The sequence below is a fragment of the Mustela nivalis genome, assembly GCF_964662115.1.
Source record: "Mustela nivalis genome assembly, chromosome: 12".
Taxonomy (NCBI): domain Eukaryota; kingdom Metazoa; phylum Chordata; class Mammalia; order Carnivora; family Mustelidae; genus Mustela; species Mustela nivalis.
This window is the reverse complement of record NC_139031.1, coordinates 94,622,441-94,649,924: the sequence shown is the minus strand read 5'-3', so window position 1 is coordinate 94,649,924 and position 27,484 is coordinate 94,622,441. Positions and strand designations below refer to the sequence as shown.

The following is a 27,484-nucleotide window of genomic DNA, read 5'->3' as shown; positions in this document are numbered from 1 at the left end:
CTCAAGCAACTTTCTCCCCTGGGCCTCACAGTCAGATACAGACCTGGACCAGAGCATAGCGCTTTTCCCCATTCTCTGCAGACCGTGGGCTTTGTTTTTGAAGTCCGAGCCGAGAGAAGGTTCACGCATGCTCAGCCTCCTAGGGAGCACTTCGGGACAATCTTCACTGTAAATCTGTGCTGCTTGCACTGTATGGGGGCCTAAAAACCAGTGTCTGCTGGAGAGAGAGAGAGAGAGAGAGAGAGAGAGAGAGAGCAGCAAACAGCCCAAGTCACTGCTTTTGAATAATCCTTCTGCCTCTGCCCAATACTCAGGGCAGCAAAAGCAATGAAGTGTCTGTGTGTGTGTTGAATTTAAAGATCCCTTAGTGCGCACAAAACAACTCATTTAAGAAATCTGTTTGTGGTGGACCTGAGAATCTTGGGGTAAGAAGTCATGGGAACATGTGGTTTTTTCAATTACGAAAATCTGGTCATACGAAGAAGAGCACATAACTGAAACATGCAGAGGAATTAATGGCAAATGAATTTATATCTACCTAGGGACCATGGTTTTTTTTCTGTTGCTAGAAAGAGTTCACTGAGATTCCAGGGAATGGGAAAATCGGGACTTGGGTTTGGATTTAGAAAAGCCAGTGACAACGCCTTCAATCCACAAGTGAGTTCCCCGCAGATGGGAACCTTGGCTCCGACCTTCCCCTAGTAGATCTGACCTGTGAAGACGCGGGACTGCTAGCCCGAGCGGGTGTGGCTGCCCTCAGTGGCTTCGGGGACAGTGCTCAGGGGGCAATTGGGGGTAGCGCAGAGCTCAGAGTGCCCTGCTATGCCTGAGGCGAGACAGGCTGTCGGCAGCATCTCGTGGAGCTGAGGCAGGTGTCCATCAGGAGGGTGATGCCCATGGAGCATCTGTGCGATGCGCGTTGGGACAAGGCATCTGCATTGCATCCAGCAAGGACACGGAGGGCCCAGGGTGCTCTCTCTAGGGAGTGGGCCGGGGGGTCTTGAGATGGAAAGTGCACATAAAGGACCAAGAGTGAAGCAAACCCATCTGAACCTCCAGAGGGGACCTGGAGGACAGGCCCCAGGGGGATCTCCCCAGAACTGGAGGACACGGCAGGTAAATGACAGCCCTCTCAGGCTGTCTGCGGGGATAGATCTGATGCCAACCGCAGAGCCGAAGCCTGGGGAGCGGACAGTCGGGAGAGGTACAGAGGTGCTCCCACTTCTTCAGCAGCGCCCCCTGCCTCTCTGGAACTTTCTCACACGTCAACGTTAAGGATGTTCCCTCATGTGCCAGCTGCCAAGTGGGGTGATGGGCTGAGCACTCCTGAGCACACGACACAGGGTGTGGCCTGGCCTGGAGGGTGGGCCTGGGGGCACGGTGCAGGCCCAGCCTGGGGCAGGAACTGCCCCAAAGGGGAGGCGAGGCTGAGCCCCTGAAGAAGGACAGAGACACCGCAGGGCTCTTTGACATGGGTTCTTTGCTGCTGACCTTCTCTGCAAAGGTTCATGGTGAGCAGTATTCGCCACCTAGGTTTGCCACCCGAACCCCTCCACCTGTCACCCGGCTGGGCTAGCATTCTGCCTTCTACTACGGAACTGAGATGTCAGGGTGAGCTGTCCGCATGGTCAGGAGGCTCAGAGGAGAGTGGTTCTCATTGGAGGCCCGGCCAGCCGTCCCTCTGCCTGACGCTAGTACACCTGTGACAGCTGGCTGGCCCGGTGGCAGGGACCTCCTCCTGCGTTGTCCTCCCATACTCCTGGGCCTGGAGCTTGAAGGCACGCCCTACTTTAGGGAAGTTCTTCAGAGTCTGCAGACGCCGGTCTCTGAAACTCTGTCTGGTCAAGGTGGTTCTTGGATTCGCCAGTTTGGGGAGACACTGTGATTTCATCCACCTGTAGACTGATGGCTCAGAAGTACCGCAGACTTGTCACAATGGCTATTATGGAGCCTTTGGTGGGCTCCAGGTGCTGCCCTCACTTCCTGCCTATGCCTTGGCATCCACGCGATCTTGCACGAGGGATTGAAATTCTTCTCATCTGCAGATGAGAGAGTCAGAGAGGAACTGATTTGCTCGAGGCCATCTCTGCATCTATACCCTGTTTGCCTGAACAGATCCAAAAGGTGCGGGAGGGAAAGAGTGCATTCAATCAGTTGAGTATAAATTAAGTACTTAAACATGAATTGGGTGATAGGTCTGCTTTTCTCCAGATACTTACATTTTCTTACACATGGGCACCTGGGTGGCTCAGTCGGTTAAGCGTCTGGCTCTTGATTCTGCTCAGGTCATGATCTCTGGGTCATGAGATCAAGCCCTGCTTAGGGCTCTGTGCTCAATGTAGGGTCCGCTTGGGACTCTCAGCCTCCCTCCTCTGCCCCTCCCCCCACCCACACTCTCTAGATCCATAAATATCTACAATCTTTTTTAAAATGAAATTGTTAATGTATTTGTTATAAAAACATCTTTAAAAATAAAGACAAGAAGGAAAAGCAGCCAAATGTAAAGTCATTGTGAGATGAGTGGTTATTTATTTTTTCCAATTGAGTTTCCCTCTCTATATCACAGGGGAAAAAAAAAAAAAAAAAAAGCTTTATTTTAAAGCTCAAAAGGATCCCAATAGAAAACGTCCACTAAGGTGCAGTGCTAGGGGAATGTCTCTAAGTGGGATGGAAGCTCAAGGACAAGGTGGGTCCCTCACGTCCCCGGGGGCCGGCACCCATCTTAGAATCCCAGCGCCAGGTCCTAACGACGGAGGCTGGAGCCTTGGCATCTCCAGGGAGGTTATTTTGGGTATCAGTGGGTTTTCCCGACATGAGTGCTTTCTGGCCAGTAAAGCCAAGTTATTTGGAGCCACTGTAACAGCGAGTAAGACAGGTGGTTTATGTGTGAGATGCTTAATTTACCGGCTTTGCAGTCTGTTGGCTTTGGACAAGGCTGAAAACAATTGTATGTAAGTTTCCTGAAATGACAGGGGCTGATGCCGACCGTCGTTTTAAGGAGTAAGTACTCACTTCTGATGGCCTGTTAGCATTTTATGATTTCTAAAAATTATCGGAGGGAACTTACCTTGAAACAAGCACCTACCTGTGAGTGCATCTTCTCGATATTAGAAATTTGTTTTCCACATTAGTCCAGACCCAGGTGGAATAAGCCATGTTTACAGTCTGCCCTAGTCAGTCGGTCCCAAACATCAGGCGATTTCTACAAATGATCAGGAAGGCAGAAATCATCAAATCGGCCAGCTAAGCGATGGGATGGATGTTGCCGGGAAAGGTAATGATGCAGAAATGTGAGACCGTGGTCTTTGGAGACTCCTGTTTTCACTCTGTTGTTGCTGAGGCTTCTTTCCCAGGTAGCTGGTCCAGGATGTGTCTCACTAGGCCTGTGACAGCCTTTTCGACCCGCATGACTTTGGAGTCCTGTTTCTCCACCTGTTCTGTACCTCCTGCTCCAGATCAGGACTCCAGGAGCACCAACTCCGTGCACCTGTCCTCCCCCCACCAGTTCCTCACCCCTCCCCGATGTGATTTCTTTTCTTCTTGTTGTGAGCCTATTTTACAACCACGTGGGATATGTGTTGTGTCTGTAAGTCACTTCCTCATCGTCTTTCCGAAGTTCTCCTGATATAATTTCCAAAAGTAATTCTTTCCGCCCTGCTGTTTTGAGGAAGGGTCATCGCACAGAAGGTTCTGTGGAGCAAAACACCCCTGTATCTTGGGAGTGGAGACTGAATAGGAATTTTTTAACGAGTCTGTTCATTACTTCCAGCACCCTTTTGGGGGGAGTAACCGTCTTTGAAACACAGCTATGAAGGAGTGTTAAGAGGAGGGAATGGAAGCTACCAAGCTTAAATGTAGACCGTTCCCAGGTGCAGGAAGAAGGGGAGAAGCACGAGCTGGCCAGGTGGCCCGTGACAGGCTGGCGGAAGTGTAGACCTGGGCCAGCAGCCCCAGCATCACTGGGCACATGTGAACAGTGGATGTCCCAGGCTCCTACCTGAGACCCTCTGAATCTTTGAGCGAGGGGCTGCTGACTATCTATTCTAATAAGCCCTCCGAGGGATTCTGCTGCAGGCCAAAAGAACCATTGTTCCCAGGTGACTCGGATGCTTGCAGCTAAGTCCAGTGAGGCCGAGTGCCTACTGATGGTAATCACAGCTTTGATTACCTTCATGTCTGTGTCTTGCCATGCCTCAGCCTTGACTCTGTGCCCTGCTGTCTCCTCCACCCATGTCGTTTCCTGGAGTCCGCACTACCACCGTAGACAGAAGAATCACTCTTGCATTCCTGCAGGGGCGTGCCTCCAAGCTAGGGAGACACGGTATGATGGCGGCATGGGTATTGCAAGGCCGGGGGAGGCCTGGGAGCCCAAGCAGCTGGAGAGCTCCAAGGTCATGGAGGAGGGAGAGCTTGACCTCCCCCAGAGGAGGAAGATCTTCAAGAGGAAAGAGAAGTCGTTTTCTAAGCGGGAGCGAATGCGTCGGGGAATGTGTGTGACGGCCGACTCTGAGATCATATTCAGTTCTCCTGGTGGAAACTTCCCCAGATCCTGCTTTGCAAGGGGGCCCTCTCGTGCTTCTCCATCTGCCTGCGCCACTCTCTAGCCAAGCCTCTGAGTTTCCTGCCCTGAAGGGAGGAAGGGTTTTGAGCCTGGGTAACTGGCAATGGCCGCTGAGACAAGAGGGACTGGGGGTGGGGAGCACATTTGAAGTTAAAATAACTTGAGGTTCCTTATGTTGCCAGCAATGTCGTGGGTGAAATGACCCGAAAACCCCTTCTGCTACGGAGCATCTCCAGGTGCTGGAACTCACATAATGAACCTCCTTTTAAATTCATAGCTGAGCTTGCAAGAAAGTAAATGAAATTGTATTGGCCCGAAAATAAGGGTGAAGTCACAGCATAGGAAAGCAAAGAGACCCTCAAGGGACCTCCTCCTTCCTTGAAACAGAGGAGTGGAAAGAAGCAACCACCAGCACAGGGAGATGCCAAGAGAAAAATTCAGTAAGTCACTGTAGGCAGGTCAGTCCAGGGTGAGGGAAAAAACATTACAGTAACCTCAAGTCAACAAAAAAACACCTTAGTCCTTCTCTCTCTCTCTCTTTTTAATGTATGTATTTAATTTTTAATTGTATGTATTTATTTATAAATGAGTGAGGAGGGGAGGAGCAGAGGGAGAGGGATAAGCAGACTCTTCGCTGAGCACAGAGCCCAATGCAGGGCTCGATCTCAGGACCCTGAGATCATGACCTGAGCGAAAACCAAGAGTCAGACACTCAACTGACTGAGCCACCCAGGTGCCCCAAACCTTAGCCTCTTGATGAATCCATCCAGCCACCAAAGCAAGGCGGGCAGGAGTTCCTCAGGTTCCCAGGCCTGAAAACCAAAAGGAAAAAGGAAAAAAAAGATATTCTTACACCCATCAGCTGGAAGTGTTAATGTTTAGTAGATGTTACAGCTGGTAGAACTTCAGAAACCATGAGTAAGGAAATGGAAGGACAGACCGACAGAGAAGGAACTTTATAATCTAACATACATTACAGAAAGAATGAAAAAGGCAAAGGGTTTTCTTTTTTCTGGTTAGTTTTTCTTAAAAACACCTACCGAGATGCTTTATTGCAGTGACAATTTTGTCTGTACTCCGTGATCTCCCCATCTTGGTACAAACAAAAGATGGGGGCCTGGGGGCCGGAAGATGGGGAGAACCCTTGGTCAAATGACCCGTCCGTTTAATCAAAACAGGGAAAAGGGAACATCTAAATTTTAGGACAAATTAAAATGATTCCTTTTATGAAATCCTGAGTATATGATGGATGCTAACAACAGCTCTGTGTAAGACTCCAGAAACATTCCTCATTCGGTCACTTTGATGCCAGTCTTAGGTCAGTAGCAGTGGCTGAACAGAATGTTCTAGAAAGCTAAACATTTTGTTCTCTAGAGTTCTGGTGATAAGGGATAGATCATGGAAGAAACTAGCGGAAGAAACGGACTGTATTTTTCTTAGATTGCCTATCTGAAATGCAAATGACTCACCTTTGCTTTACGCCAGACCTGACTCATAGTCAATTCAAAATCGAGCCCCGTGGCAACTTGGAAAGTCCCAGAACATCAAATTTTCTGAGGTGTTGATTAAATACAATTCATGTGTTTTAACATTCTAGACGAACTGGAGACAGGGTTTTCTGTTTTGATGATGAAAACTAAAGCATCGGCTTTGTTCTTGCCAGCATGAAGTATATGCTTCCTTCAGAAATGAAGCCCCAGAAATATATAAAAGGACTGAGCTATTTTCTCAAACATAGTTTAGAATATATTGAAATCCTTGGACAACTGGCATCAAGATTTGTTCCACAGAATAGGGAAGAAAATCTTTTCATTTAGAAAAGTTTACATATAGGAATTCTCCTTAAAATCCATTTCTTGGCAAAAGAAACTTAATTTTGTTCTTGCATAACAGGTGATTTTGTGTGATTTTGAATGGACTTGCCCCTTTAATGGGTCTGGCAGAGTATGTTTTTGCAATATGTATCCTCAGGGATAGATGAAATAATTTGTTGGCTGGCGCTTCGTTTATAATTTGCAAAATATGAATAATGATACCCACATTGCAGAGGGCATTGGATTAAATTAGAGGTACATAAATGTCCATCTGGACAGTGCAGAGTGTCAACATCCAGCTACCATCGTAGGACTTTAAAATGTCAAGGTTGGACCATATTATCTGATAGTAAGTTGCCAATGGTCTACTATTTTAGGCAACCTTTAAAGCCAGACATCAGGATAAAGGAATAATCCTGCATCCCTATTGCTAAAGCAGGCATAGGACAACAGAATGAAACTTCAGTTTCAAGATGGCTGAACCTAGCTGAAGGACAGTCAGCCATTATGAAGCGTTATGGCTGCCGAGAGAAACTGCACACCCCATCCCACTGAAGTCCTCCCCAGAAAGTGACTTCCCTCATTGCACATGGAACTCTGCCCATGCCCAATTGCCATAGGGATTTCTATTGTATCCCAAGGAAACAGTGATGTTCATATGTGTGAAATAATTCCACTCCCTACTGTTATTGACACCCTCATTTAAACACATGAAAGCAGTCAAAAGGGGCACCAGATGGCTCAGTCGGTTAAGTGTCTGACTCTTGGTTTTAGCTCAGGTCATGATCTCGTGGTCATGAGATCAAGCTTCATGTCAGGCTCTACACTCAATGTGGAGTCTGCTTGAGATTCTTTCCTTTTCTCTCTCCCTTCCCCCACTGGAATGCAACCTCTCTCTTTCTGTGTCTCTCTAAAATAAATAAGAAAGTAAATCTTATAAAAAAAATAAGCAGTCAAGAATCACTAAACTTTTTTTTTTCTTATTGCATGGAAGAGGGGCAACAAATTGATCAGAAGAACTGACCCCAAAAGAAGTAGAGTTAATTTAGGAAACAGAATAGAACTTTAAATATTGCTTCAGAGAGTTTAATAGATTATCACATACATAAAACAAGAGTAGGCGAATAAATAAATGAATAAAAAAACATCCAAAAGTTCTTGGACATTAAATACAGACACACTTTGCTGAAATTTTGATATTCACAGATTAAGAGGAAATTCTTACCAGCTTCAAGAGAGAAGGTTATAGATAACTCAAAAGAACCCTGGTAGCATATGGATTCTCATCTGTGAGGCAGGATGCCAGAAAAGAAGGGATTGAGAATACAGTCTTGAAGGAAGATTGTAAACTGAATCTTGCTTGGATTTAGCCATACTGATGGTCAAGGATGAGGGTTAAATGAAGACAATCTTCAAGAGGGCTTAGAGAATGAACTGGATCCAAATTAAACTGTCTTGAAATTACAACTACTAAAATATGTAACTCAAATAATGGAAAATAAATCTAGAAAACGGAACCACATGATAAGCAACTGTCTCATTTTGTAAAATTTCCCATAATGGAAACCCCATAATGCAAAACAGACGTATATTTCTAATTGCATTTTCTATTTATATACTGATAATGATGTTATAATTAATTTGTATATTATATATTTAAATTACATATTTATATATGTTATATATCTAGTTACCCCATTAATAAATACACTAATTTATCTAATATTTATATTAAATATATTTGACATTATAGTGTTTATATTTAGCAAATATTTAGGTGTATTTATGAAAATATCAGGGCAATTTACACACTGATTAGACCCAACTCTTTATTTCCAAGAGACAGAAACATGTCTTGAACTAGTTAAGAAAAATGGTTTTTTATGGGAGTTATTTGGCTCACATAACTGAGGATACCAAGAGATGAATCCTCATTATGGTCATGGCTGAGTCCCAGTACCCAATTACTGTCATAGGACTGTGTTTTTCCCCCATCTGTGGACAAGCTCTCTCCATGTGCTAGTCCAAGTGACTACCATTTATCCAATACTCCCCCATTCCATTGACTCCAGCCCAATGAGAACATCTTCTCCAGGAACTCTGGTGGGAAGGTCCCGAGATGGGTCTTGATCTGTCCAGCTTAGGACACATGTCCTTCTTTGTCTCTACTGTTGTGTGCACAGTTTAAATTGGCCAGATTTTGGTCCACCTCATGCCCACTCTCCCTGGCAGTTGTTAGATATTGGTTGTTAGATAGGTAGGGGTAGTTGTTAGATATTCCCAGATACTGAGAAATAGGTTATCCACCGGAGGGAGGATTTCATTTAGCACCAACAGAGAGGGGGATAGTGCTGGACAGACAAAAGCAACATCTGTTCCCTATATATGTCCTTACAGGATAGTAACTGTAACTCAGCCCTGCCTTACAGTGGTGGAAATTGAAACTTTTTCTCCCCGTTTCTCCGAGGAGCATCAGGATTCTAGGATCAGGATTAAACTCTAAAGAAATATGGGTTGACTGATACCAAGAATACATGACTTGACTCTTAAGAGAATCTGGGCTATTTTAGATCCATGGGTATTTTGAAAGTCTTCATTATCCTATCTTCTTGAAGAAGCACGCGCACGCGTGTGTGTGTTTGTGTCTATAATAATGCTTTCCAGTGAACTGGCTACATGTTTTTCTGCACCATGCAGTATCTTTGAGAGGCCCCGGTCTGTGGGGCTTTTGGACCAGAACGCTGATGTTAAATGTTAAATAGTGCCCATCCAACTAGAGAAGCTGTCATTTTGAAGAGGAATGAATACCTGAACTTTTGAGCAAATTACCAAAGGAATTAACTAGAGAAAAAGAAGGCAGGCAGGATTAGGGCCCCCAGTCAAGGCAGAATCCATGTAATACTGGTGACAGAGGGTCTCCTCTACACCCATCCTCTTCACCCCCTTCCCCCTGAGCATTTGCACACACCTACCTCCACATGGACAGGATGCTATGCAGCCCAGGAGATGACACAGAGCCCAACGAATTTCAACAGAACCTGACATTTCCCATTTGACCTCAAGTTTCCTTGCCACTACACATTCTTTGATCCTTCTGCACACCACCTGCCCACCCCATGTTTGTTTCAAGATTTCGTTCAGTGGTCACTTTCACGCCCGCTCTTGTTAGAAAGAGCAGCCCCACTTCTGTCTTCCTGGGGCACTCTCTATGTGCTCCCTACCCCAGCTCTTAACCTGACTTGTATTGTGTGTGTTGGTGGTTTTTAAAATATACCTTCACTTGAGAGAAAGAGAGAGAGAGCACACAAACGGGGGAGTGGACGGCAGAGGGAGAAGCAGACTCCCCACCTAGCAGGGAGCCCAGTGTGGGACTCGATCCCAGGACCTTGAGATCATGACCTAAAAAGGCAGACACCTAACTGACTGATCCACCCAGGTGCCCCTTCGTGGGTGGTTTTAAGCTGGGGGAGGCATTTCCCTTGGAGAACACTGAGACTTTCCAAGGGAATCCATTCCCAGAGGTTATGCCTCCATTTTTGTATTTGTTCTTAAGTGGGGTGCCTGGGAGCTCACCTCAGTGTCAGCACCCCTGCCCCCCTCCACTTGTAGGAACACCCTTCCTTCTCCTCCCTCACAAAACACAGGTGTAACACTCAGCCATCGGGAATCCCACTTGGGTACAGTTCTCTGAGATGGGCAGACCCATTCTTGGTGCCTGATGGAAGGACCAGTGGAATTCTTGCTAGTGGAGTGAGCACGTAAGAAGTCAAAGGACCTGTCAGCAGATTCTTTTGAGCATCAGGTGATTCCCAAGTCTTCTTTCCAGCTGAACTGACAAAGAATCTAATTGAGTCATTGACTTACAGCTCATTAAACATAAATTTTATGAAAGATCAATTAAGTGATATATACCAGAGGAAGAGTTTAAAGGCTTAATTGACCTGTACTTATTCATGTGAACAAGGCTTCCTGGTACTTAATGCCAGTAAGAATGAAAAATATGAGCCTCCATTTATGGCAAACCCCGCCCTATGCTAGCAATAAATAATCCAGTCATTTTAAAGGAATTAATTGAAAAAAGCCTCATCTAGCTCACTGTGAGAGACCCTTTCAATGAAATGTTACCTTTTTGTTGAAACAAGTGTCAAAATTTCTAAAATATTTATGCCATTTGTACTGAATGCTTTCTGTTACTTATCACAGGGATAACCACTTCCTGTCAAGTAAAGAATTTAACACTGCCATGTTATGGTGAGAGGAAATAAAAATAAAAAATTAATTTATATACATATTTTATAACAAGGAAATGTGATTAAGATAAAAAGCTCTCAAGGGTAAAGTAGTTCAACGGATGAGATGGTACGCAGTCGTGGAACAGAAATCAGTTCCGGAAAAATGAGATACTCCGAAACAGTGCCTGTTAAAAGAATTCGCTCACTCCCTGTTACATGGGGGCTTGTAGGTATCCAAATACTGTCTCTTTCAGATTCCTTTGATTGCATTTAAAAATGGAAATATTTGGGGGGCACCTGGGTATCTCAGTCAGTTCTAAGTGTCTGAGTCTTGATTTTGGCTCAGGTCATTTTCTCAGGGTCAGAAGCTCAAGCCCTTCATCATGCCCCACAGTGAGCATGGAGACAGATGGAGGTGCTCTCTCCTCCTCTGCTCCTCCCTCCACCCCTCTCATGCTCTCTCTCACTCTCTTAAAAAGAAAAAGGAAGGAAGGAAGGAAGGGAGGAAGGGAGGAAGGAACATTTTTTAAAGTATTAATATTTACAGTGCAGTAGAAATTACATCTGTTGCAACCTATTGAACTCATAATGGAAATTTTCCTGTGTCAATTAAAAATGTTAGGAGTTGGTTCTTACTAGGGGATGTAGATGACAAAAATTGCTAACATGCACCTACCCGTTTGCACCACTGGTTCCTGGGTACTTTGCCAGGAGTTCCCTTATTTTTGCCTCTATTCCAATCTAGAACATAGGGTTCTAATTCACAGTAGATGGAGATAAAGGAGGAGCATTGCTTCCTGGCTGTGAGTGGCGTGCTGAGATGGCGAAGAAGCCTGTGAGACCTTGTCTCTGGCTCCCATCCATGTGGTGGACATGACCCTGGGAAGCCTCCCTTGGTAGTGACCAGCAAGTGAACAATACCTCAGGACACGTGATCTTTCCTTTGCATTTAATAAAATCACTCAAAACTGAATCTGTTACAGAAGTCCTCGGAAGATCCTTAGATGTAGTGTTTGATATTTTCTTTGGGGACTTTGTAAAAGAAAAACTCAATGAAATTCATATTGAACGGAACACTATGATGTTCACCTTGAGGAATTGGGAGCCTTAAATGAGCATTTTCTTCCTTACGTCTTAGCTAGAGAAATTTCTTGAAGCTCTCGTGTAGATCGAATGGTATTTGAACCATGCCTATCATAAAGTTAAGGTGGAGGACAATGAAAGGATTAGTATTTCTTATTCAGGTTTTACAGCTGTTCATTTGGAAGAGAATTTAATCACGAATTTTTATAAGGCTTCTGCTAATGACAAATTAAGTGTGTTTTTCACATTTGCAAAAATCTTGCCATGATAACTTTTTAGCTCCAAAATGTTGTTCACACCTTAAGAGAAGAGCAAACTTGCCAGCGAATTAATTAACTCAGAAATCATGAGCTACACTTTTAGGGCCAACAGAAGACAGCAGAAAGGATATCAATGTTGTCATATTCCTTTTACAATTCCTAGTTAGTCACCAGTCAATTATCCGAAGAATGTTTGTGTCTCACATTTTGATTTAGGATTTCAGAGAATGGTAGCATTCTGTTTCTGGAAGGGACTTTAGAGCTCATCAGAATCCGCTTATTTTATAGAAAGGGGAAAAGCTATTCCAAGTTCAGAGCAGAACTTGGACCTCAATGTGGGATTCAGGCTCTTAATCCAGCCTTCATCCATCTGCCCCTGGATGTCAGGCTGGGGTCCCTGGACCACTGGCTTCCTAGAATCAGGGACTAGGAGAGGGAGGTGAGGTGTGCACAGAAGGATCTAGAAGGCCCCAATCTCATGACAGCCAAAGCACCTCCAAGCTTTAATATTTGGGGCTTCTGTTTATCGATAAAGCAAAAAGTCTCCCGACTTTTTCAGAAACTGTCAAAACATGTTACAGCTCACAGGGCTAATAGTAGAAACCAGCCCAGCAGAGGAAAGATGTGAAGTCAGGGCAGGGAGAGTAAGGTTGGGTTGGAGGGGGTATCTGATTCCAGGCAAAGATTCTCAGACTGACAAAACTGACTGCAGACAGACATGAAAATCACAACGAGCCAGGTTGGACCCTCCTGGGAATGGTCCTTTCTATCTTCGATGGCTCCCCAAGAAGTGTGGCAGGAAGTCACTCACAGGAGTCTGAGCCCTTGCAACTGCTGCTCTCTCCTTGGCCTGTGCCCTGGGCTGAGTGCCCGCATCACTGCCATCGCTCTCTCCTCCCATCCTTGCCGACACGTCCCCACCACCTGCTGCATGTGGCATTGCTCCCGTTCCTTGTCCCTCGGCACTTATGCATCCGTCCTTCCAATGCCTGTGTGACCACCCTCCTGAGAGCAGGAATGCTCTTACGCTCCTGCCCAGCTCCAGCTCCCTGGGCCCCCATGCATGGTGCATGGGTGGGGGGTGGGGGGTGGGGGAGAGGTGTTCACTGAACACCTGCCTAGCAGGTTTAACGATGCAGCTACCCAGGCCCCGGAAGGGGATCCATGAGAAGTGGAGGGCTCACCTGGGCAAGAGGGGAGCTCCGGTCACTGCCGTCTTTACTGTGTATCGTGAAAATAGGTTCACACGTACACGCTCCAGATGCCTTCTCACACCTCGTCGGTTTAGGTTTGCAGTTGGCTTAATTTAGAGCAGTGACTTTCAACTTTTTTTTTCCCCCTCAAAACTTCTGAAGGATATAAAGCAAGCCCTGACCAGCATTCTGGAGAGAAAGGGGACCTTATGGGCTTGGAGTTCCCCGTCCACCAGGGATGCATTTCCAGGGCTTGTGTGGGTCAGGAGAATGCCCCAGCTGCAGGAGGGACCCCTTGAGAGGTCAGCTTCGGGGAGCAGACCCCTTGGGGTTACTTCCCACTCGGGAAGTGACTGCTAGTGGGAAGAAGGGGGCCCGGGCTGCGCGGAACACCTATATGGTGCCTGCTGTGCGTTGACCCCTCCCTCTGACCAGCCAGCCGTATTCAACCTGTGCAAATGCACCTAGAGTTGGTATTAGCATATGGCACCGTCGATCTCCACCGTCCATCTCTGTGTGTGTGTCTGTCCCCTCATCAACCATGTGTCCCCAGATTGCCTAGACTCTAGGACTGGAAATCTGTGTCCTGAGTCCGATCACAGAGCCCTTCCCATCTTGGCGCACACACCCCCACAGCACTCCCCACACACACACCAGCTGTGGAGACACACCAGGACCATTGCACTGTGATGGGCATCACGCCGAGCCCTCCCCACAGTCCTCTGGTGGCCCATGAGCCTCCTCCCAGACAAAACTGAGACAGATGGGTCCATCCAGACCCCTGCCCTAGCCACCATTCAGCTGCTTGGCTGGGATTCGAATGCAGGTCTCTGTGACCTGAAATCTTTATGCTCTTCCTCGGTGTCCTACACCACGTAGAGGAAAAAGTGTGAACTTAATTGACCTACTTGTTGTGCGACAGTGACAAAAGGGAAGGCAGGGAAACAGGGGTCTGGCTTGGCCATCTGGGCCACCGTTGATGGCTGTGCGGTGGGGCCCCTCTGAGCAGGGGTCCCCAGAATGCCATCACGTGGTGGAGTCACCCGCTGTGTGGGCAGCACAGCTGGCCGCCTTCAAGGTGCGACAGCTCATCAGCGAACAGGGACAGGGAGGGTCTGGCTGTCCTGGTTCCGAGGCAGTGTTTCCTTTCTATTTACCCTCTAATTAAGAGCCGGGCAACAAAAGCCAGGAAGAACGCCTAGGGAAGGCAGGCATTGTCAAAAGCATTCACTGCATTCGGACACATTGCCTTGTGCATTTCTGCCTCTCTAAACAATTCCTCCTTTGTGTTCTGGTCTATACTTTTGAGCTCTGTTGTGAAATGTCTATTTTTTTTTTTAATTTTTGTTCTTTTGTTTATTTTATTTTGGGGGATCTCAAATAAGCCAACCCCTGACGGAATGTTCTCCTTGGCTCTGTTTGGGACTTGTTAATTCTACGTTGCCAGTGTGCTATCCCGTGAAAACCATGGCGAGGTTAAGGACAGGGACGCTGGCTCCTGGTTTCGGTGCCTGATATGTGCAGTGAGCCCTGGGAACGCCTATGGCCTGTATTCACAATAGGCACCCAGCAGCTCTCTATCAGAGAACGGTTTTGAAACAAAATACAAAAAAAAAAAAAAAAAAATTTACAAATACTAAATAAATAAAATACACGATACTCCCAACACAACATAATCCTTTACTTCCTGGCCCACCAGGGCTGAGATACTGAAGTTTAAAATCTGTTTCTACATGAAATTAAAAGGAAACATCCCTGCTAGGCTAGGCAGCCGGTCCAAAATTGGGTGCTTCTGTCATCCTCCGGGCTTGGAGCGAGCAGTGACTTCAGAGAACCCGGGAGCGCACTCTACTTGCAAGCTTAATGCATCTGTGTCTGAAGAGCTTGCTGGGTATGGTTGCCAAATGGGTACAGTGTTCCCCCATCATTAATATTTAAGTTCCATGGAACTCTGATCCTTGCAAATCTCTGGGTCTTATTTTTTCTGCTGTGGTAAAGCTCACTTCATGCTCAAGGGGCCAGAGGACCTCCACCCAACATACTTGTTCTGGTTCTTTTTCATTTTTCTTGGAGGTGATCCTCTAAGATCACCTCTTCTTGGGACCAGATCTCCCGGTCTCATGTGTAAAAGTGAAGGGGAGGATAAATAAAATAAAAATGAAGAGGGGGCCAGATGCCAACACAGCACACCTTTAAAATTTCAGATGTTTACACTGAACATTTGTCAGAAGTTCCCAAACAGTATTAGCTATTTATAAATCTGTTTATATTGGGGAGTGATTATGTTCTTTTTTAAAGAACTCATTTTAAAACAACTTCACAGAACTGCGTCCACTGTGTCATTCTTCTGGATTTTTAAATATGCTTGCCCGGAGTCAGATAGGAGATAAAAATCCAAAAGTCTGACTCGTAATGTGGTTTTTTAGGGACAGTTCTGCTCTCGATCACATATATGCCTCGGTTCCTCCAAGTTAAAGTGTTTCTGGAGGGAGCTGTCGGGTTGGAACAGGTCTTGCTTGATTCCTCGTAGCCCGAATTCCAATCGCAGGTGAGTCAGGCAGGTTGGTGTGGAAACGTGCTGGCTGACCTGTCCTTGCCGTGTCTTGTCCAGTGAGCCTGCCCCTGGGCCCCAGCAGTCCCTGCGGCACAGACAGGGTCCCGCCGGTGCTGTCTGAGGCCGAGGAGACAGTGTCTGTCAGCAGCTGTTTTGCATCAGAAGACACAGCTGAGGACTCTGGAGTGGTGAGCTCCCCGTCAGACATCATCTCCCTGGACTCCCAACACGACAGCTTGAAATCCAAAGATAAGTGGGCCACAGACCAGGAAGACGGCAGTGACCAGGACCTGGCTGGAACTCCAGAACCGGGTCCCCACAAGAGCCCCACGTGGGAGAGGAGCAACTCTGGGAACTGGCATCCAAGGTGAGTGAGGGGACAACTGGGCGGGGAGGGGGGCGTCCTAGCTTCGGGGAGGAAGGTCTTTTGTTCACAGTAACGCGGCCAACGCGTGGCAGGCGCCCTCCGAAGTTGCCACTCCTCAGTGCGGGGGTTTGCGACCCACAACCCAGTCTTCAGACTCTTTCCAGACTTGTAGGTGGTTATAAGCCATACCCGAGATTGGCTTGTTTCTCCTTTTATGTAAATGGTGCCATATACTCAGTGTCCTTTCTCACTCAACATCATGTTTTTAACATTGATCCGTGATGATATGTGTCTCATGAGTTCATTTATTTTTCTACTTTTTAATTAATGGGCACTTAGGTCATACTGGTTTTCCACAGCCCTGGAAACAATGAAAAAGTCAGACGTATGTCTCCTTTTACATACAGAGCGCTTTCTAGAGGACAAATTAGTGCACGTCCAGAAAAACCCATCCTCAACTATGGACTGTCGCCAAATTGCTCTCCAAAACGAGTGTCTGGGTTTACAGGCCCTACAGTGGTCTCCAGCGGCCTGACATCCACACCTGCACCAACATCTGTGCTCAGTGCACCGCCGCTTCGGTGGCATGTCATGTGCTTTTCACGGTTTTCTGATTAGTGAGAATGCGCATCTTGTCATATGTGCATTATCACTTTGATTGTCTTCTTGCATGACTTCCCTTTCTATAGACTGTCCTTTTTAATTTTATTATTATTTTTTTTTTTGAGGGAGAGAAAAGTGTGCCCAAGAATGGGGAGAAGGATGGAGGAGGAGGCAGAGAGGGAATCTCACGCAGGCTCCATGCCCAGCGCAGAGCCTGACTCAGGGCTAGATCCCATGACCTGAGATCACACGACCTGTTCCAGAATTAAGAATTAGGTACTGACGCCTGGGTGGCTCAGTTTGTTAAGCAACTACCTTCGGCTCAGGTCATGATCCCAGCGTCCTGGGATCGAGTCCCACATCGGGCTCCTTGCTCTGCAGGGAGCCTGCTTCTCCCTCTGACTCTGCCTTCCACTGTGTCTGCCTGTGCTCGCTCTCGCTCTCTCTCTCTGACAAATAAATAAATTAAAAAAAAAAAAAAAAAGAATTAGGTACTTAACCAACTGAGCCACCCAGGCACCCCCATAGACTGCCCTTTAAAAAAAACAAAAACAAAAACAAAAAAGCAAAACAAAACAAAAAACAAAAACTGGGACGTTACTTTTTTTTAAAAATTCTCTAATTTCTTCTCACTCTGTCAATCAGTTCTCTACTCCGCACAGGGAGTCTTTCAGACTGTGCCTTGAATGTAACTTTGTCTTCTCGTTGCATAAAAATTGCTTTTTGATTTTAATATTCTTAAATTTGTCCCTTTTCTCCTGAATGTGTATAGTCTTTGCATTTTAAGAGACCCTTCTCATACCCTGAAGGACTAAAGATTATCTGAATTTCTTATAAAAGTTTAGTGTTGCTTTCTCACATTCGGGCTTCTCAACTACCTGGGTTTATTTTCGGGTGTGATGTGGAGAAGGAAATCTATTTTTTCGCACTGACTCCCAGCCCTACTTTGGATTACGTATATGCCCCCCGTTCTCTGCTCTGTAGACCTGGCTTATCTGTCTGACCTTGTCCCAGCACCCCATTGCTGTTATCTCTTCTTCATTCTTCTAAGAAGAAGGTCAATTCTCTACAGCCCATCAGTTTTTTCATCCTGTAGATAATTTTAAGAACCAGTCACACAAACAATGTTATGGAAATATTAACAAAAAGGAGAATGCTCCCCCAAACCTCACAACCCGATCACCAAAACAAATGAATGCCTTTGTATTTTTCATGTTTAGCTCCCACTTTGTCCATATGAACACACAAATCTTTACCTGGCTAATGTCATGGCAGTGTCAGTAATAATTTATTTTGATTTCTTTTTACCTCAGGATTTATTGTGAGCATTTGCCTATTTGTTAATTACACCCTCTAATAGTTTTACTGTATAGCTCGTCAATCTTAGGGACCATTTCAAGGCCAAGTTTGTATTTCATCTGACAGGAAATTAGAAGGTAGCAATTGCTCCCTTCCTCCCCCACACCCTCATCCTTGTCTCCCCCCACCCCCACACACGCATACACAGTGTGTCAGCCTGTGCTGTTTGCATCTATGAGAGCAGAGAAAAATTATGGTATTTCATTCTTCATCCAATAAACATTTAAAAAAAAAAAGTCGCTTTCTACAGTAATCTCCAGGTCTGTTCTGTGAGTTTGCATGGAGATTGCACACCTGAGCCCTACATCTGAGGCTAATCAGACATTTTAAATTCTGGCCCCTAGGGATGCCCATGTTAGTCATCCTTTGCTTTGCTAGCATTGACCCCTGATGTAAAATCTTGCTGACTCCTTTCCAAATAGGAGAGTTAATGTTGCCTGTGGCCACAGCCAGGATAATCATGGAGTGTTTGGAACTTGATCCTTTATCCCAGCAGGGAGTAGGGCATGTTTTTCTGCCCTCATCTCTCGGGGGCCATGGAATTTGAGAGTCACAGGGTGGGGAGCCAGGGGGCTCTGTCCGGCCCATGGCCAGCGCTAAGTAGTGGCCTGGCCTTTGCGAGTCCTCATAACTTTACAGGCCCTGTGGTCTGCTTGTGCACACACAGATAACGCCTCCTACCTCTCAGGGGTGTGATAAGCCTATAAATGCCCAGTGTGCGGAGTAGAGTACGCACTGCCTGGTTATCAGATAGGAACATTGTCAAAATTACTACTGTTAGTTTAGGAAAGGGGAACCATGAATTCTCTGGGCTTCCAAAAGCCCAGCGGTCTAAGGAAGATGAAGGTAGTCTCTGCGCCTCCCAGCCCTGTCTGTGCTAACCCACTGTCTGTCTCAGAGTGAGATCCACACTCTGCCTTGGACTTTTTAGGGAATGACCATAGTTAGTGCGATATTGCGATTCATAAAAAATAATCGATTTGGTCAAATGACAAAAACATAAACCTCATAAATAATTGGTCTTCATCCACAGTTTCTGGTGCCAGCTCCCCAAATCCATGGAATTTCCTGAGTGTTGAGAGTGATAAAGGCCTCTTGTTATGTTCATGAGATGGCTTTTGGAAAGCACCTTTGGATGGGGGCTGGTTACCCAGGGAGCCAACCAGGTGACTAAAAGGTAGAACTTTCAGCACCACTCCCTGACCTTCCTGGGAGGGGAGAAGGGCTAGAGATAAAATCAGCCAATGGCCAGGGACTTAGTCAATCGTGATGCTGCAATGAAGCCTCCATAAAACCCCAAAAGGACTGTGTTGGAGATCTTCTGGGTTGGTGAGCACCAGCAGGTTGGGGAGACTGATCCTGGAGAAGTGTGGAAGACCCTTCCCCTACCTCTCCTTATGCAACTCTTCTTCTGGCTCACATCCCTTATGATGTCCTTTAATAAACTGGCCAACCTTAGCCTTTCTGGGACTTCTGTGAGTCATGCTAGCACATTAATTGAACCTAAGGAGGAGGGCATTGGAGCCTCCATTTTGCAGTGCTCAGTGGTCAGAAGCAGGAGCCTGGGCTCTCAAGTGTGGGGGTGGGGGGCAGCCCGGTGGGACTGAGCCCTCCACCTGTGGGGTCGGCTGGTGTCTCTGGGTCCTTAGTGTGAGAAACGAGTAGAAGTCTTGGACATCCTGCTGGAGTCAGAGAAATGCTTGCCATTGTACACGGGACAATCTCCCCTCCAACATCCATATTGAGTCCAGGAACACCTAAGAAGTCTATTTTGCAGGAGTGCACTCCCCTGACAAGTTAGAGTGATTCCGAGACTGTGGTGTGGTGTCACATCCTCATCTCCAGTATGATTTTCCACCAAGCTCGGAGTGACGGAGAAGCAGGTAGAAAGTGAGGGTTTCCACTCAGAGGCTCACAGGGGCCAGGCAGAGAATGAAGGTGAGCGACGACAGGGAGCAGCCCTGAAGTCTCTGTCCTCTCTCGAAAGCAGCCTTGCTCCCTTCTTCCAGACTTACCCACAGGGATCGTGGACCCAGCATGGCCGGCTTTTGAAGAGAAGCCAGAAATCCAAATTTTTGCGGGAGGCCCCCAAGTTTTACATGTTGGCAACCAAGGCAGACAGTCAAGCCAAACCAAACAGGTCTGTGTGCTGAGCAGCCCCGCTCCCAGATGTGCTCTCCACGGAGTATTAAGGGGCGCCCTGACCCTTCCCCCTCTGCCTGCTCTTTTCCAGCTTTGGAATATCCTTGTCATTGCCCAGGTGTGTCCTGTGAGACAGCTCTTGGAAAATATCTTCAGATATGTGCGGCAACTCCCTCTAGCCTCCTTTTTGTGAAATAAGAAAGCCTCTTACAAATCCTGCAGGAAAGCAGCCCATTTCAATAGCCCCCCTCTGTCCTGCCTCCCCGTGTTCCTGGGATAAGACTCTATTAAGCACTGCTTTAGAAATGCTGTTCTGTGCCTTCCACTGTCCACACTGTCAAGCTGAAAGTACTCCCTTCTACAAGCACTCCCCTCTGTTGCATGGATACGGAGAGAAAACATCTCTTTGGATGAACATGGTGTGTTCCAGAGGCACACTCTGTGGTCCGGTCTGCAGCTCTGGGTGCACTGAGAGTTTGAGCAGGAAGAAGGCAGGGAAGGCTGGAGGGGGCAGGATGAGGTGGGGCCAGACCCAGGGGTGGAGGGGAGTGGGCACCAGGATTGGGTCAGAGGTCCAGTCTGCAGAACCTGGGTGAGCCAGGCCCATTTCAGGGATCCAGAGCAGCCCGTGGTCAGGCTCAGTAGGATGAGAACCCAGGCTGAGGCAGGGGGTTGCCAGTCCCAGATCCAGCTGAAATTGTGTGAGAGCAGAACCCAGCACTGTTCGTGGAGCTGCGGCCTTGAGCTCAACCACCTGGACAGAAAACGGCATCGGAACACTGGACAGGAGCACCCGTGTTCTATGGGGATGAGAGAAACAGTAAGGGAGACCCGGGTTCCTGACATCCCGCACCCCCTGGGTGGGGGGACAGGCAGGACAAAGGGGGACCTGGCAGCAGCACTCACTCAACACTTCTCTGTGCCCCTGAAGCACGTGCCTCACCTCTCCTCCAAGGAGATGGCACCCCTATTCTCAATGCCACCTGCTGGTCCCCACATCCAGCCTTCTGGCTCTGCCCTGCGTGATTCGGATACCTAGTTTCTGCAGGTAAGAAAGGATGTTCGTCTTGTGTGGCCAAAAGCAATGATCTGGGCAGGGCCATGGCCAGGAGACCAGACCATCCTCCGAATGCCAAGCCCTGGGAGGTGTGGGCAAACCTGGCCAGGCTGGGTCTCCCCAGGCTGGGGTGCATTTAGAGAGGTGGCAAAGCCGTCCTCCACAGTCTCAGCCACCCGCAGCTTGTAGCACGTGTACGCTGGGGCCTGTCCCCAGCAAGATAAGGGAGCGTTTGTGGCTTTCTGCTCTGCCCAAGGACCCTATCCTTTTGCCAGCCCTTTGTCGCTCAGGTAGTCACAGAATGCTGGTGGCCACAGACCCTTTGTGACCTGAGTAAGAAGACCCTGCGGAGTGAGGTCCCTGTTTGTTTGGTTCTTCTTCCTTTCTCTACGCCCTGTAGACATCAAAGCCATCTGAACGGCTTCAGCTAGGGTTGCCTCGGGTCCTGTATTGACAAATTGGAGGTCAAATACGTTTTCCTCCAGGACTCCTGTCGTTTTGGCCTCAGCTTAAAGCGTCCTTCTGGAACTACTCAGTCCAGTGATAAAGTTCACGGCTCTGTTCCCTCCACTTAATTCCGAGGCCCTGCTCCGGCTGCTACAGCCACCCACTGGCTGGGCTTCCCTAAATGCCCTTGGAACCAGGGTTTTGAATTCTTCAAGAGTTTCAAGAATAAATACCAGTTTTCTAAAAAAGAGCAAGTGTGGTGCCTGGTAATAATTGGAATACCGTTTATGTGCTGTGATCTGCAAATGATGTTTTCCATCGAGTCGTTCGGTTGGATCCAATTATAATCTTTTGCTGCAAAATAAGTCTGTGCACTTAACGCAAACTGGGGACAACACATTCCCAGAGTTTTCCTCTAGACTTAGCGCAGCCAGTAAACAAGCCCAAGGAAGAATTCAGCCCAAGAGCACAGAAAAACACAGATGCACAGGAGATGATCGCCCCTTATTTTGGGGACACCTGGGAGTGACCCTGGGTCAGCTCTGCCCAGGGCAGGAGTCATATCCCGGGACATCATCTCCTCCCAGATGCATCTTCCTTTTGTATATGGCCTGAGCCAACATTCCTGAAACTTAAAGAAAAACTCCATGTGAAGAGGAAAAAGTCCAGAATCGGACTGCCTGGGGTCATGTCTGCTTGTTGTTGGAGGCTTTGCCCTTGCCCCAAAAACTTGACCTTGCATCTATTTCCTTAGTGCATGGAGAGATGCAGGACCTCTCCCTCTTAGAAGAGTGCCTGATGTACTGGCAGCCTTCCAAATGTGACAGCTGGTATTGTTAGTTGCTAAGTTAGTTTTCACAACTGCCTGAGGAAGAATAGAAAGGTGATTTGTTGATTTGTATACTCTGTATCTAGCTCTGATTATCTGCTTCTTTAAACGAAAGAAACAATGTGTCTATGTGATAAGGGGAGAAAACAGAGGGGATTTTGCCTCCTACTTTCCTGGGGGCATTACAGTGGAATGTGTGTTATTTCTAAGCCTTTGAATCTGGAAGGCAGTCTTGCTGTAATCAGACAATATATCTATCAGAGTATCAACACTGTGGGACTGTAAATTCTGGGACTGTAAATTCTGGAAACATCCGCACAGCAGCCAGGAGTAGGTGAGAGGTTGGATAAGTGTGTTTCAGGCTGTGTTCCTTAAAGGTAGGACCCCACTGAAAGCAGATTAGAGCCACAAAGTACAGAAGGTGGAGCCCCTTCAGGAGAAGGGAGCCTCCCCACTGTCTTGCCTGCCATCCCCCTCACCCCCCCATCCTCTTCCTGGCCATCCCCAAGTCCATCTCAGCCCCAGCTGACAGCAGGTGGTAGGCATGAGGACATTAGCAGTGAGACCTGTGGGGCTTTGTAGGGCATGAGTTTCTGGTCACATCGAGGAACTGAGGTATGTGGGGCAGCGGAGGGGCTGGAAGAGACAGGGTCCTGCCTTTCCACTGGCTGATGCTGGCTAGGGGGCCCCAGGACTCTACAACCACAAGAACTCTGTGACCAGCAGCACCTAGAAGCATCTCAGACCTTCTAGAAGCCTAGAACTTTGTGAGAGTACCTAGAATTATTTAACACATCCTAAAACCCAGATACTTTTTATGTAACTACGTTTACAAAGGAGCATTTAAAAACCACTCCAAAACAAAACAAAAGCAAACAAACAAACAAACAAACAAAAACCCTCAAAAAATACATACATACATACATACATACTTACCTCTTAAGTCTTTGCAGAACTGGGTTGCTCCATAGAGTTTCTCTGTCCGTGTTTGGCTGCTGAGCCCTTGCCAGGCAGCTGACCCAAATGCAGATGTGTGGGAGTGTAGAAGACACAGACTTTGGGGTAAAGAAAAGAGTTCTTCATATTAACTACATGATAATACGTAATGACAATAATGTGGCATAAGTTTGGGTTAAATATACTAATTAGGGTGTAATAAAAGTGAAGTTAAAGTACTTAATTAAAATTAATCTCACCTATTTCTCCTATTTTTTTTTCCACAAGATTTTAAATTATATGTATGGCTCCTATTCTATTTTGGGGGGACACAGTTATTCTAGAACTCTGAAGCTCCATAAATACTGGAACACTTGTAAATGCAATGGGAAGTTGAACACATCATTGCCCTCAGCTGTAGACTTTCCCAAGCTTCTTGCCTTTCGTTTATCAAGTAATTGTTTTGAAAATGCATGAATCAGTTTGGTTGTCCTCAACAAATTGAATTGCTAACTGAAAGGGACATTTTTTTTTCCTCTCAGATTTTTTTTTTTTTTTTTTTTTTTTGTAATTCTGCCATTGGATAAATTACTTAAGGAAACTCTTTTGGCTACAACAGAAAGAGAAATGACCAGGGCACCTGGATGGCTCCATTGGTTAAGCATCTTCCTTTGGCTCAGGTCATTACTCCAGGGTCCTGGGATCGAGCCCCGCGTCAGGCTTCCTGGTCAGCGAGGAGTCTGCTTCTCTTTCTCCCTCCCTAGTTTCTCTCTCTCCAATAAATAAATGAAATCTTAAAAAAGAGGGAGAGAAATGACCCCACAAGCCTCATTGGGTCAGAATCAGCCCACATTCTTTTATTCTTTCTCATATAAAATGACAACAAAAAACCAAAACCTATCTATCTGGGGCTGATTTGACACAACTGCTCCTACGTGTCCTATCACCAGAAGCTGGCAAGTCCGTGAGCTGCATGAGGGGCTCGGTCACCCTGACGCCCTCGCCCCCCTGCCCTTTGTCCCTCACACTGGATGCAGAAGTCACTGCAAGCTGGGTTCTCTGCGGCCGCACTCGGTGTGAGAAAATGCTGCTGGTCGTGTTTGTTCAGGGTGTAGGACCCTGTATCAGAATGTCTGCACTGTGTGTGTGTTTGCTCTTTGTTTTTCTTGGTCTTTTGCCAAAACAGACTGTCAACACGAAACTGTCTGAAGGCTGGGGTGTACGTGGGGGGACACGGAAGGTGCCCAGGAGAGGAACATCTGTGCGCGTTCACTTGCAGCTACGCAGGAAGTGGCTGCTTCTTGCCAGCTCTCGACTCCAGGGACACATTCTCGGGCTCTCCTGCTTAGCCCACAGTCCCTCCAAGCTCAGGGACAAAGGGCTTTGGACTGGTTTTTGCAGGGACAGAGGAATAGTTACAATCTGTAACTAACCCTCTGGGGGCGAGTTGGGAGCAGTGGGCAAGGAAGGAAAAGCAAATATCACTCAATCTCTCCCTCATGAGATTTTACATTGGCAAGCAAAAATAGATACATTGACGTTGGCTTTGGGTTTTTTCAGAAAACATTCGCGAGGTCGGGTCCCAGAGCACAGGTTCCCCTGCTTTGCATTACGGGAGGAGCCGGCTGCACAAGCCAAGTGGGTCAACAGCCTTGGGGGCAGCACCCCAGCCAAGGACCCTGGACAGACCTTCCTCCTAGGCTGGCAGCTCCCATCACGTGTCCACTCCGTCCCCTTGGGCAGACAGGGCCCCAAGGAAGCCAGCCCACATCGGAGGGTCTGGTCAGAGGGCCGCAGGAGGTGCAAGGCAGGGAGAGGTTTGGAGTGGGACTGAGTGACAGCATCCAGGGAATCTGAGGCAGGCAGAGGAAAGGGGACACAGGAGAGCAGAAGCAGGGAGGAGGGACTAGAACTCTAGAACTCGGGTAGGGTCCCCAGACTTCAGCAGGAAGGCTTGGACTGTGGAGGGGTGGGGAAGTGCTGAGGAGCCCCAAGCCCTTGGGGTTTGGCTACCGATGGCTTTTTAGGGGGCAGCTCAGGCTGACTGAGACTCACTGGGATTGTTAAGCACTGATAATGGAATAAAATAATGTACTGTGCAAATCATGCACCATATCCCAAAAATGTGAACTACTTCGCAAAAAAAGAGTTATCACTCATGGTCAGAAATGGGCCCAAAGTGTTATTTTTAATTTGGCCATTTAAAACATCACCTACTGGGGCACCTGGGTGGCTCAGTCTGTTAAGCGTCCGACTCTTAATTTCGGGTAAGGTCATGATCTCAGGGTCGTGAGATCAAGCCTCATGTCAGGCTCCGCACTCAGTGTGGAGTCTGCTTGAGATTCTCTCTCTCCTCTGCCCCTTCCCCTGCTCTCTGTCTCTCTCTCTAATAAATAAAATCTTTAAAAATATCTTAAAGATTGCCTATTGTCCAAGCTGTCCTGTACCAAAATGAGTATACTTCTAAGACAAAAGGGATAGCAGACTCCCTGTAGTTCATTCTTTCAACAAATCCCAGGGGTGGGTGGTGGTGGTCTAATTTAGACCTTGTCCATGGGCGTGTGCTGGTTCCAGACCATCAAGCCCCCCCTATGCATATGTCTTGATTTCCTCACGTAACATGCTGCCTTAAGACTTGAGCTGTGACTCCACACTGACTCCAGGTTCAAAAATCGGCCGATTTTAATGCCCTTTGAAATCAACACGCAGTGTTGCTAGATGCTTTGGAATTCCTCCCATAGAATCGATGAACACTGTTTTGTTTCTCTCTTGCTTGCTGTAGGGTCATTTCCTTAAGGCAAATTACCAAAAGAGACTCATGGACCAAGTTCCTACAAAGCTAAAGTGATGTTTTGTTTCTCGATGTGCATTTCCATTCCGTGCCAGTAGCAACAAGTGTGAGGGGTTCAGCTTCCCCGCATTTCATCAGCTTGCCAGGACTTTCTAGTTTGACATGTATAAAATGATAGCATTAGTGGGATTCTTATTTTAAATCGGTATTAAACTCTCATTAAGATCACTCTGTTCTCATGAAGCGATGTGGTTTAGCACGCTTTGAAGTATTATTTGCAGTACTTTGAAGCAAAAGTACATGTAGAATTTTGTTTAGCTGAGCCTTAAGCATCCCAAATGAAGATCAAGCATTATAAAAGTACCGTTTTCAGTTGCAAATAAAATTTTACATAGCGCTATCCATTTTTTTCCTCTGCTACATATATTTGTTAACTATGTAAATGAAATGTACTTAAACCATAAAGGTCCATAAAAGAGAAAACCACAGCTTTAATAAAATGCATTCAATTCCAGTCCAAGCAACAGCAGTAGGAAAGGCCGTCTTTGCTCTTTTCGGTCCTTATTAATTGGCCCACATGCACACAAAACCAGCCCCTTTTGTCCGGCTTGTCAGAGGACATTAGCTGAGACTAATCTGGATGCTGCTTCCTGGCTCCCAAAAGGACACAGCCACCAAGTAAGAAAGACTCATTTATCAGAACACAAACTTTGCTATGTAAGTGAGGATTGTGGAAAGCACATTTCATGCATCATTAGCTGAGCCTGATTAGCAATGATGGAAATTGGTCCTCAATTTTAACAATCAGCGGAAAAGACCTTCAGCTTTCACTGAAGATAGACAATTACCCTCGACATGTCTCTGTTCTCCGCGCAGCCAAAACAGAGACAAGAGCCCTTGCAAAGGCTGCGTTGAAATTGTTCTGGCATTAGACGTCCCATGGATGCTATTGTCCCAGTGACGCAAATAAGGCGAGTTCCGGCTCCCCTCAGCAGGCGGGTTGGCATCTTCCTAGATGTCCAGGTGGTGGGGCCACATGGTGCCTCTGGACACTGGAGGTGGCCGGCTTTCCCCCAGGGTTTGAGCCCATGTTGACTTGGACAGATCCCTTAGTGCCTGGGCACCTGGTTTCCTATCTGTAAACAACTGGACTCCCACCTGCCTTATAAATTGCTTGTAAGGTTTTTCATAAGACCACTCGGGCAGAAGTCCTGTGTCTGGAGCCTGGGGCGTGCAGGCTGCTCCTGGAACGGAGG

General features: G+C 47.0%; 1 protein-coding gene and 1 long non-coding RNA gene across 7 annotated transcripts in view; one reads left to right on the top strand and one right to left on the bottom strand.

Moving 5' to 3' along the window:
* Positions 1–27,484, top strand: part of COBL (cordon-bleu WH2 repeat protein) — a 261,173-nt gene that overhangs the window by 215,858 nt on the left and 17,831 nt on the right. For all 6 annotated transcript variants that reach the window (XM_082692846.1, XM_082692844.1, XM_082692845.1 and 3 more), the window contains one exon: positions 15,755–16,064. In XM_082692846.1, the coding sequence (XP_082548972.1) occupies positions 15,755–16,064 (310 nt within the window). The remainder of the gene's footprint in view (positions 1–15,754; positions 16,065–27,484) is intronic.
* LOC309845185 lies at positions 20,833–23,773 on the bottom strand. Its single transcript, XR_014301094.1, has 3 exons — positions 23,698–23,773; positions 23,438–23,556; positions 20,833–20,968 (listed from the first exon to the last, which is right to left on the bottom strand). It is a non-coding gene; the product is annotated as an uncharacterized lncRNA (long non-coding RNA).